Here is a 12,039-nt window from a genome sequence, read left to right as displayed (position 1 = left end):
GAGCTGCCTTACATTGATTTATCTTTTGTTACCTAAAGTGATGTCCGGCTGAATAAATCACATAATACTTCACCTGCAACTTTGGAGTGCTGTCAATATGTTTATACAACATCTAATGTATGGGCACCTTAAAGGGGTAATCTAGTATTTGGATTTTATTTTTCTACAGCACCATCACAGGGCAAATGAAGCACTATACAGTCAGGGCCGCATCGACTATAAGGCAAGGTGAGGAGATCGCCTCGGATGGCGCGGGCCTGGAGATAAGTGGGGGGCGGCAGCAGGGCCATTGTGGAAGTGCTCATCTCTCTACATTCATCTGTATCGCTGTCCTCAGGACAGCAAAACAGTTGATTGCTGTGGCAGGACAGGGGATATGCGTTTCACTTCCCCGTTCCTCTGATAGGTTGCAGGCACTATGGAATATGGGTCACGTGGGGAGGTGGATACTTCTGAATGGGAGATTACTATGTAACTGGTTTTTAGGTAGATTCCCTGTGAATTATGGAAATAGGCGATTTAAAGGAGGTTTTTATGTGAGATAAATTTTATGAGTTTGTATTTTATGTACCTTATAAGGGTTTTAACTTTTGTAATGCGCCGTATTGGCTATGACGATTTTATGGAGGTGTGGTGGATCCCAACCTGTGGGTTTATAAAGACCGCCCTAAAGTGGGCAGAGGAGATTCCCCTATCAAAGCTTTCTGAAGCGAAACCCGGGTCTGGTGATTGATTTTTATACTCTGCTTGTTACCTTCTTTTATCCTGTAAGTACAATAAAACAGGGAATTTTTCGTGCAATAATGTGGGTGTTATTTATGTGCTGGAGTGCCCATGTGGCCTCCAGTATGTGGGCAGGACTACAAGGAGCCTTAAGACCAGAGTCCAGGAACATATTCGTAATATCAAGAAAGGGCTAGAGACGCATAGCGTCTCTCTGCATTTTAAAATTCACCACCAGAAAAATCCGAGGGGTCTCCGTTTTACCGGCATAGAGCTGGTTCATACTCCCATACGCGGAGGAGATTTCATTGCGTTAATAAATAGAAAGGAGGTAGAGTGGATGTTTTTACTTGACACCATCCAGCCTCAGGGGTTAAATATAGAATGCGATGTGAATGCTTGTATAGTTTAAACACTGATCCCAGGTCATTCAGACTTAGGTCCTGCGTCATGTCCCATTTATTTAAGATAGGTAGAGACACTGTTTCATTTGGTTTCAAATTGCTAGCAGTTCTGAAGTTTGAAGACTTTTCCTTTTTAAAGAAAAAGAGCGCATTAGAGCTCAAGATGACGTGTGATAGGGGAGGGGTTCTCCAATAACTTAAATCCAGTGGTATCCATTTGGTAATTAACGCCCCAGACGAAGCATCACGGCGAAACCGGGCTCTATTGACTAATAAATGTTTTAAACACGCTTTTAAAACTGTATTTTTGTGAGTATAATAAATACCTTTTATGTGATATATTGGTACGTATTTCACTATTGTGACCTCCTTCCCTTGAGATCGTTGGAAGTGTGAATCTGGTGTTACCCCTGACGACTGCCTTTTACTGATGGGATTGCAATTCGGTTCGGAACCTTATTGATTTGACGGCTCCTGGCTTGGGTTAATTATACACACAGAGCATTCAACTAGTATATAGTGTGGCATATTCTCGGGATCTTACCTTTGGAAGTGAAAGCTAAGAGTTGATCCACCCCCTTCTATCGTGGTGTAGAGTAATATCCACCTAACCGACGGCTGGAGGCGCACGCCCATTGCACCTGTGAAGCACCCCTGTGGATGACATCGACCGGACTTCTATCCATGCGCACTTGTAGTGGAGTCTTGTGAGTATAACTTAATCACAAGGTGCGACAAATTTTTTTTGCATGCATACTACACCAGAGTGCGGTTTTCATATATTTTTTTCAGGTTTCCATGCTATTGTTGGGACAGATGTTTGTATGTGGTCCATTTAATTGAAGGCTTTTTCCGAATAGACAAGTAGAAGATTTGACTGAAACTGTAAAAGAACTTTCTCTAGCAGCGCAATCCTTTTTTCATTACTATATATTGTGGACTCTCCTTCTCACAGTGTCCTTAGATTTGCAGCACTTGAGGGGCCAGTATCCTATACAGAGAATTATTTAATTGTTTTGAACAATAAAACATTCGCAGTTCAACCCATGTGACTGTGCTTCACTATTTGTGGCAACCTTGATCTTTCACAGAGGTTCACAAAGGAGAGGGGAAAGTGAATCCAAGTGACCTGAATGCTTTCCCATATCCAAGAAAGTCTGTGTGATTTTTGCTAGGGCACCTGATGTTTTAGTGCTGCATTTTGGCGGCAACGTTTTGGTGGCGCAGCCATTGCAGGAGCTACTGCGTGACATGAAATTTGATTTGTTACAGTTGTGGGCTTTGTTTCCGAAGTTAGTGATGGTATGGTCGGACATTGTACCGAGGATGGTGTGGAAAGGGGCTAGATCGGTGGAAGGGGTGAATAGGACAAGAGTGAAGTTGAACCGGGCAATGGGTCGTTTTTTGGCCTGGAATGGGGCGGTGGCAGTGAGGCATACGGAGCTTGAGAATGGAGTTGGGAGTTTTTGGAGGTCAGATGGAGAACATTTAAATGCAGTCGGGTTAGACATGTGGAGTTTGGTTTCACAGGAAGGTATCGAGACGGCTTTGGGAGGGCCGCACAGACTTAAGGGGTCAAGTCTGTGTGTTCGTGGCGGGGGGAGGTCCTTGAAGTTGGTTTTATTTTTTAGTAAGGATGATGGGAGGGCTCCGCAGTTGGGTCTGGACTCTCAGTTGTGGCGGAATTGAAGAGGGGGCCATTCAGTGGTACTTCCGAGCTGGCGGGCAACGGCTGGAGGCAAGATGGCACCCCGGTGGGGTAATTCAGTTATTTGGGGCTTCGTGGACCTCTCCTTGCAAGGAATTCATTATTAGAGTTTATGGTTTTATATATATATATATATATATATATATTTATGTTGTTAATAAAAGCGGCTGCTGTGGCCGATTCATTCCAGCCTGGTGTCCGAGTTTTTATTAAGGTTAAGGGGAACGAGGTTCTGGGTGGGGATGCATTGGTGGAAAAGGGGCAGGTGAGTATTAGATGGGGTCAGACATCAGATAGCCAATACCCCCTTCATGTCTTTGACTCTGTACAAACTGAATCTGAGTGTTTCTTCATTGATATATGTTAGAAAGATTTTGCCATTTCTTGTGGTGGCGCTCTGTATAGGAAAGCTCTTTCGGTGCAACGTATACTATACCAACAGAAGCTAAAAGGACGTTCTTTTGGCCTCCATCTGATGGTGCCCTATGAATATGTTTGACGTATTCCGTGGGGGATTTTCCCTATATTTATGCCCTATATAACATGAGGCTGACACACAATGTGCACTAAGCCTTAGATTGCTATAACAGAGGGCTTTATAGAGGTTTGTAGAGTATAGGTGAAACTCTAAAAATTAGAATATCGTGCAAAGTTAATTTATTTCAGTAATGCAAATTAAAAGGTGAAACTAATATATAAGATGGACTCATCACATGCAAAGCGAGACATTTCAAGCCTTTATTTGTTATAATTTGGATGATTATGGATTACAGTTTATGAAACCCCAAAGTCACAATTTTGAGGTCCCCTTTGCTCAGGAGGTATGGATTAATTAGCTGACTAGAGTGTGACATTTTGAGCCGAGAATATTGAACCTTTTCACAAATTTCAAATTTTAAGCTGCATTAATGCATTTCCTTTTAATTTACATTACTCAAATAAATGGACTTTTGCACGATAGTCGAATTTTTTGAGTTTCACCTGTAGAATATGACTTTCTGAAGAAGATCATTTCTGGGTACGATTCTCTCATCCATATGCTTGAAAATAAAATAAATATGAATGAGGATGTCTTAGGCTGTACAGGATTTCAGCTTTTGGTCAAATTTTTTTCAGCGTATTTTCTTTTTGTGTCTGTTTTTTTTTTTTGTGTGTGGGCCGTATGCGGAACCATTCATTTCAATGTGTCTGCAAAAAAGATGGAAGTTACTCCGTGTGCATTCCGTTTCCATATGTCCGTTCCTCAAACAAATAGAACATGTCCTATTATTGTTCGCATTACAGACAAGGATAGGACTGTTCTAGGGGACAGCTGTTCCGTAAAATACGGAATGCACACGGACTACATCTGTATACACAGGGCTTTTTTTCTCAGAGAAAAGGTGGTGGAACTCACCCCCCCTCCCCTGGCCACGCCCCTACCCACCCCTAGGACCGCCCTCTAAAACCGCCCCTTTAGAGAACAGGGATGCAAGTAAAATTTGGCGGGTCACTCGCTGCAGGACGGCATTGCACACGAAGTGACTGAACTCATGCCCGCGCAGCCCACAAGTAGCGGAACAATTACAAGAGGGGTGGGGAATAGCCAAATTAAAAGATATTTTGAACCAAAAGGAGTGCTTTTGGTGGGTTTTGAACTAATGGTGGTCTGTGGATGGCACTGTTATGGGGGCTCTGTGGATGGCACTGTTATGGGGGCTCTGTGGACTGCACTGTTATGGGGATCTGTGGATGGCACTGTTATGGGGGGGATCTGTGGATGGCACTGTTATGGGGGGATCTGTGGATGGCACTGTTATGGGGGCTCTGTGGATGGCACTGTTATGGGGGCTCTGTGGATGGCACTGTTATGGGGGCTCTGTGGATGGCACTGTTATGAGGGCTCTGTGGATGGCACTGTTATGGGGGCTCTGTTGATGGCACTGTTGTGGGGATCTGTGGATGACACTGTTGTGGGGGGGGGGGATCTGTGGGTGACACATATACACTCACCTAAAGAATTATTGGGAACACCATACTAATATGGTGTTGTACCCCCCTTTACCTTCAGAACTGCCTTAATTGTACGTGGCATTTATTCAACAAGGTGCTGATAGCATTTTTTAGAAATGTTGGCCCATATTGACAGGATAGCATCTTGCAGTTGATGGAGATTTGAGGGATGCACATCCAGGGCACGAAGCTCCCGTTCCACCATATCCCAAAGATGCTCTATTGGGTTGAGATCTGGTGACTGTGGGGCCATTTTAGTACAGTGAACTCATTGTCATGTTCAAGAAACCAATTTGAAATGATTCGAGCTTTGTGACACGGTGCATTATCCTACTGGAAGTAGCCATCAGAGGATGGGTACATGGTGGTCATGAAGGGATGGACATGGTCAGAAACAATGCTCAGGTAGCGCGTGGCATTTAAACGATGGCCAATTGGCACTAAGGGGCCTAATGTGTGCCCAGAAAACATCCCCCACACCATTACACCACCACCACCAGCCTGCACAGTGGTAACAAGGCATGATGGATACATGTTCTAATTCTGTTTACGCCAAATTCAGACTCTACCATTTGAATGTCTCAACAGAAATCGAGACTCATCAGACCAGGCAACATTTTTCCAGTCTTCAACAGTCCAATTTTGGTGAGCTCGTGCAAATTGTAGCCTCTTTTTCCTATTTGTAGTGGAGATGAGTGGTACCCGGTGGGGTCTTCTGCTGTTGTAGCCCACCTTTCTTTCCCATTCTGACATTCAGTTTGGAGTTCAGGAGATTGTCTTGACCAGGACCACAACCCTACATGCATTGAAGCAACTGCCATGTGATTGGTTAACTAGATAATCACATTAATGAGAAATAGAACAGGTGTTCCTAATAATTCTTTAGGTGAGTGTATATCACCTTATGCTATATATGTGTCATCCACAGATCCCCCCATAACAGTGTCCCTGTGAGGTAATGATCCCCAATACAGGGTCTGGGGGCCAGCATCTGGTGTTGTAATGGCAGCGGGGCCCGGTGCAGTCACTGTATTCTATTACACCGGGCCCCGCTCACTGTAATATTGAGGCATTAATGTAGGCAACAATAGGCATTAAACAAGAGAAATCCTCTGCGATCCTCTCCCTCTCCGTACTCACAAACTCCCATAGCAGACAGGCCGGGCGGCAGCGCAACTCACTGACATCATGCGCCTGCTCCTCCTACTTTATGAATGAAGCATGCGGAGCAGGTGCGTGACGTCCGTGAGTTACGCTGCCGCCCAGCCTGCCTGCTACTGAGTTTGTAAGTACGGAGAGGATCGCAGGGGATTTCACTTAACTTAGTACTGGGTTAGTTAAACTTTGCGGCGGCGGGCGGACGCCCATGAGGGGGGCGGGGCGAGTCAGAGAAAATAGGTGGCGGAACGCCGTTCCGGGGTGTTCCGCCAGAAAAAAAGGCCTGTGTATATAAATATATACGGTCGTGTGCATGAGCCTTTTACCTGAGAAAGCAAAAGTTGTTTTTTCTGTATCAGTAAAAGAACGGATCTTGCGGATTCTGAAGCATGCCTAAACAGATATGATAATTTTTGGGGGGGTTATTTTCTTTGTATTTGGGGGATATATCATTGTCGTGATTGCATCACCATAACATGCTTTTCTAATCAAGCAGTTGTGGGAACATTTCCTAGAGTTACTTCTCTAAATGAGGTTTGTAACTTATAGAACCACATTCAGAATGAAAGAGAACTGTTAATATCCTTAGGCCCCTTGCAGACGAGCGTGTACGGATTAGGTCCGGATGCATCCCGGTGCATTGCGGCAAACCCGTGCGAGTAGGAACCCAATTGCAGTCAGTTTTACAGAAGTTTACAGAAGTTCAGGTTTGGGTTAGTTGTAGTGTAGATTGTATTATTTCCCCTTATAACATGGTTATAAGGGAAAATAATAGCATTCTGGATGCAGAATGCTTAGTACAATAGGGCTGAAGGGGTTAAAAAAAATAAAAATAAAAATTAACTCACCTTAAACCACTTGTTTGCGCAGCCCGCATCTCTTCTGTCTTGTTTCGTGAAGAATAGGACCTTTGATGACGTCACTACGTTCATCACATGGTCCGTCACATGATCCATCACTATGGTGATGGATCATGTGACGGACCATATGATGAACGTAGTGACGTTATCAAAGGTCCTATTCTTCACAAAAGAAGACAGAAGAGATGACGGCTGCGCAAACAAGTGGTTTAAGGTGAGTTAATTTTTATTTTTATTTTTTTTAACCCCTCCAGCCCTATTGTACTAAGCATTCTGCATCCAGAATGCTATTATTTTCCCTTATAACCATGTTATAAGGGGAAATAATAATGATCGGGTCCCCATCCCGATCGTCACCTAGCAACTGTGCATGAAAATCGCACTGCATCCCTACTTGCTTACGGATGCTTGCGATTTTCGCGCAACCCCATTCATTTCTATGGGGCCTGCATTACGTGAAAAACGCACAAAGAGGAGCATGCTGCGATTTTCAAGCAACGCACAAGTGATGCGTGAAAATCACCGCTCATGTGCACAGCCCCATAGAAATGAATGGGTCCGGATTCAGTGCGGGTGCAATGCATTCACCTAACGCATTGCACCCGCGCGGAAATCTCACCCGTGTGAAAGGGGCCTTACCTGCCACAATAAAACTGTATTAATTAATTGATTTTTCAGGGTTAAGATTTTAGCTAAAGTCCAGCTGCTATTGCTATCAAAACGTTGTGTTATATTTTGCCAACTTATTAATACAGGGAGTGCAGAATTATTAGGCAAGTTGTATTTTTGAGGATTAATTTTATTATTGAACAACAACCATGTTCTCAATGAACCCAAAAAACTCATTAATATCAAAGCTGAATATTTTTGGAAGTAGTTTTTAGTTTGTTTTTAGTTTTAGCTATTTTAGGGGGATATCTGTGTGTGCAGGTGACTATTACTGTACATAATTATTAGGCAACTTAACAAAAAACTAATATATACCCATTTCAATTATTTATTTTTACCAGTGAAACCAATATAACATCTCAACATTCACAAATATACATTTCTGACATTCAAAAACAAAACAAAAACAAATCAGTGACCAATATAGCCACCTTTCTTTGCAAGGACACTCAAAAGCCTGCCATCCATGGATTCTGTCAGTGTTTTGATCTGTTCACCCTCAACATTGCGTGCAGCAGCAACCACAGCCTCCCAGACACTGTTCAGAGAGGTGTACTGTTTTCCCTCCTTGTAAATCTCACATTTGATGATGGACCACAGGTTCTCAATGGGGTTCAGATCAGGTGAACAAGGAGGCCATGTCATTAGATTTTCTTCTTTTATACCATTTCTTGCCAGCCACGTTGTGGAGTACTTGGACGCGTGTGATAGAGCATTGTCCTGCATGAAAATCATGTTTTTCTTACCTTGCAGACTTCTTCCTGTACCACTGCTTGAAGAAGGTGTCTTCCAGAAACTGGCAGTAGGACTGGGAGTTGAGCTTGACTCCATCCTCAACCCAAAAAGGCCCCACAAGCTCATCTTTGATGATACCAGCCCAAACCAGTACTCCACCTCCACCTTGCTGGTGTCTGAGTCGGACTGGAGCTCTCTGCCCTTTACCAATCCAGCCATCTGGCCCATCAAGACTCACTCTCATTTCATCAGTCCATAAAACCTTAGAAAAATCAGTCTTGAGATATTTCTTGGCCCAGTCTTGACGTTTCAGCTTGTGTGTCTTGTTCAGTGGTGGTCGTCTTTCAGCCTTTCTTACCTTGGCCATGTCTCTGAGTATTGCACACCTTGTGCTTTTGGGCACTCCAGTGATGTTGCAGCTCTGAAATATGGCCAAACTGGTGGCAAGTGGCATCTTGGCAGCTGCACGCTTGACTTTTCTCAGTTCATGGGCAGTTATTTTGCGCCTTGGTTTTTCCACACGCTTCTTGTGACCCTGTTGACTATTTTGAATGAAACGCTTGATTGTTCGATGATCACGCTTCAGAAGCTTTGCAATTTTAAGAGTGCTGCATCCCTCTGCAAGATATCTCACTATTTTTGACTTTTCTGAGCCTGTCAAGTCCTTCTTTTGACCCATTTTGCCAAAGGAAAGGAAGTTGCCTAATAATTATGCACACCTGATATAGGGTGTTGATGTCATTAGACCACACCCCTTCTCATTACAGAGATGCACATCACCTAATATGCTTAATTGGTAGTAGGCTTTCGAGCCTATACAGCTTGGAGTAAGACAACATGCATAAAGAGGATGATGTGGTCAAAATACTCATTTGCCTAATAATTCTGCACGTAGTGTATAGTCTTCTCATTCATCAGACCAACAGACACAGCCTGTCTGACGTTAAATATTACCATAATGCATTGTAATTACAACATTTCAATCGGGTGCAAATATGATATCTTGAGGCACACTGTCTTGCAAGCAGAAAGTCTTTGTCATCGTTCTTTTAGTCTTTACTCAGTACTAGAGTCTGGTCTATTGGGTAAGAATGAAAAAATAACCTGTTCACATGATACAAGAAGTCTGGAATAAGGGGTTGTCTCATCTTTTATATTGATGATCTAACCCCAGGATAGACAATATTTGACACCCCACCCCACTGGTGCTGGAGCTACTCCCAAATAGCTATTCTACTGGGGTGCAGCCAGAGTGTCGGACCTCCACTGATCAAATATAGGGGGTTTATCCTGAAGATGAAAGGTCCTCAATATAAAAGAGTATAAAATAAAAATATATAATATATAAAATATAAGGGATAAGGGATTTTCTTTCTTTCACACCTATCTGGGAATTGAGGGGATCAACTACTAAGACCGGCCTTTTAGACGCCGGTCTTAATAACCCCTATAGCTTATAACCGAAGTTATGACGAGACGCCGCCCTCTACATAACTTGGTCACATCCACTGCCAGTCTAAATATAAGCCAACTTTCCTGCTGTCTTCCATTTAGACCGTTTTCTACGCTTAAAACAGGCATAGAAAATTATGAATAAGACGGGCCTACCAGCCCGTCCCCTTTCCCGCCCACGTCTAGACCACTTTTTTAAACCTGGCGTGATTGCGGCGCAAATAATCTTTGATCCGCAATCTGCGCCAGAAATACTCCTATTTTAGGCATATTTCTGGATAGTAAATGACACCCTGAATCTTTATTCCTATCAGATAGAAGATTCCCAGCACTTTTGGTCTCAGCATAGCATTTTCTACAGGGCTCAGTTTTTTAGAAATTGGACTCTTAAACCATTCGAGGCATTAAAAAAAAGATTTTTCTCTAACGCTAACACTTTCTGCTAATTCGTCACATGTTTTTTTATAATTATACAACATCTAAACTCCTTGTCAAAAATGAAGCTATTGGAAGAATTTACAATTTTCCTGTTCGTTCTCAGGTACCTGTACTAACAACTAGTAGTAATGCAATGTGGTCTAGGGTACCTGAGGACTTTACACAATACATTTAGCTATTGGTATTATTTATATGGTGCATTATATGAGCAGGGGCGTAACTACCATAGCGGCAGACCATTCGACTATGGGGCCCAGGGCAAGAGGGGGCCCAGCTGGGATCATCTCCTCTTCACTGGGGGTGAAAACTTGGTCAGGACTCTACCCTCTAAAGCAGTGATGGCGAACCGTTTAGAGACCAAGTGCCAAAACTGCAACCCAAAGCCCACTTATGTTCTGTGTGTCCAAAGGGACCAGGAACCCAAAAACAGTGGGGACCTGGTAAGCATCAAAACAGGAGTGGTGGGGTATTGGGGAGGTGAGTATCTGTTTGGTTGTTTCTTTAGCTGTAGTTATGCCTATGTAAAATTGACATTGGCTGGACAACTTGTTTAATTTTATGTTGTGATTAACATTATGGTCACTGAGTCATATTTATGGCAAAAACTGAGTTTATAACTACAGGGCAGTTTTCTAATTATAACATTTCATATATTTACTGTACATTGCATAACTAAAGCAAGAACTTAAAATACCCTTTAGTAGCCTGAAGACAAGCTGATACCAGTCACACATAAGTTCATGTAGGTCTTAAGAACTAGAGTTTGGTGAGAACAGGAAGCTGGAATATTTCAGAAGCTCTTGTCAGTAATTCTTATTGCAGAACACACAAGTACACAAGGGAACTATCGATTGCATACTTCCGCGCTGTACGTGTACAGACACATTACAGCAGACCCTAGGTCTGTTGTCCCGCTAGGCTGGTTCTTCACATTCTGTTTTTTGAAGAACCAGCTCACAGATCACAATTGGACCGCATGTGTAAAGGAGAGACTGAGTTTTCTCCCCTCTTTGAATTTACTCCTACTTTTGGCTTCAGAAACTGCATCAAAAAACCTGAATGTGGAATCCCAGCCTTAGGACCCTGGATGTGTTGGGACTGAGGAATCTACGAATACAAATATGAGACCTTGAAGCTGCTGAGCAGATTCTGACCTTTAGGTTTAGTTTATCAGTTACAGCTTTTTATATTGACTTCCTATATATCGAAGTAAACATTCACATACAGTATAAGTTAGACTTACCCACGGCTCCAAGGTCACACTTACCTGCTGCAGTCATTTCCATAGCTCTGCCTACTGTGTTTGACACAAGTCACATTCAGATATAGCACCTGTATGCAGTGCCACCCACTTGATTTACAAAATGAGGTCATGTCACGTGGTTATGTCCTAGCACGTTCTTTGGGGAAGTCCTTCTATACCCCACAGCAGCAAGGAAAGGAAAACAAACTTCTGCAAATTGCTATGTGTTTTCTTATTATTGTTTTTATTATCACATAACTCCAACTTCTGAAACTGGGAGAGATTGGACAGGAACATGAGTCTCAGCCAGTGCGTTCTTTCATAAAAGCCTCAGCCAGCCAGTGTGCCCCTCTAAAAGTCTGAGAGGTCTCTCATGTAACAACCCTTCTTTATAAACCTCCCATCTAGAGTCCCTATTATAAACCAGAGGTCCCCCTATGTCTCAGGCAGAGCCCTCCATAAAACTCCCATCCTGTGTGCCTCAGACCAGACATGGGCATAATTCTAAAGCAGGTGTACACAACCTTTTCTGGTCGGGGGCCACATTGTCAGCCTGAACCAATTCCAAGGGCTAAAAATAAAACCTAAAGGGGTATTACCAACTGAAATACTATATTTATGGCATATTGAACATACAGTATATATCATAAATATCTA

The 12,039-nt window shown here is 43.0% G+C and overlaps 1 protein-coding gene across 1 annotated transcript in view; it reads right to left on the bottom strand.

Annotated features, from left to right (window-relative positions):
- LOC122926941 (interleukin-18-like) overlaps nt 1-11,504 on the bottom strand; it is a 39,147-nt gene extending 27,643 nt beyond the window's left edge. Inside the window, exon 1 of the mRNA XM_044278464.1 lies at nt 11,407-11,504. Coding sequence (XP_044134399.1) covers nt 11,407-11,425 — 19 coding nt within the window. The 5' untranslated portion in view covers nt 11,426-11,504. The remainder of the gene's footprint in view (nt 1-11,406) is intronic.
- Between the last annotated feature and the right edge of the window lie 535 nt (nt 11,505-12,039).

This window comes from Bufo gargarizans, chromosome 2 (genome assembly GCF_014858855.1).
Source record: "Bufo gargarizans isolate SCDJY-AF-19 chromosome 2, ASM1485885v1, whole genome shotgun sequence".
In the NCBI taxonomy this organism is placed as follows: domain Eukaryota; kingdom Metazoa; phylum Chordata; class Amphibia; order Anura; family Bufonidae; genus Bufo; species Bufo gargarizans.
The sequence above is the reverse complement of the archived record's forward strand: the minus strand, read 5'-3'. Positions and strand labels throughout refer to the sequence as shown.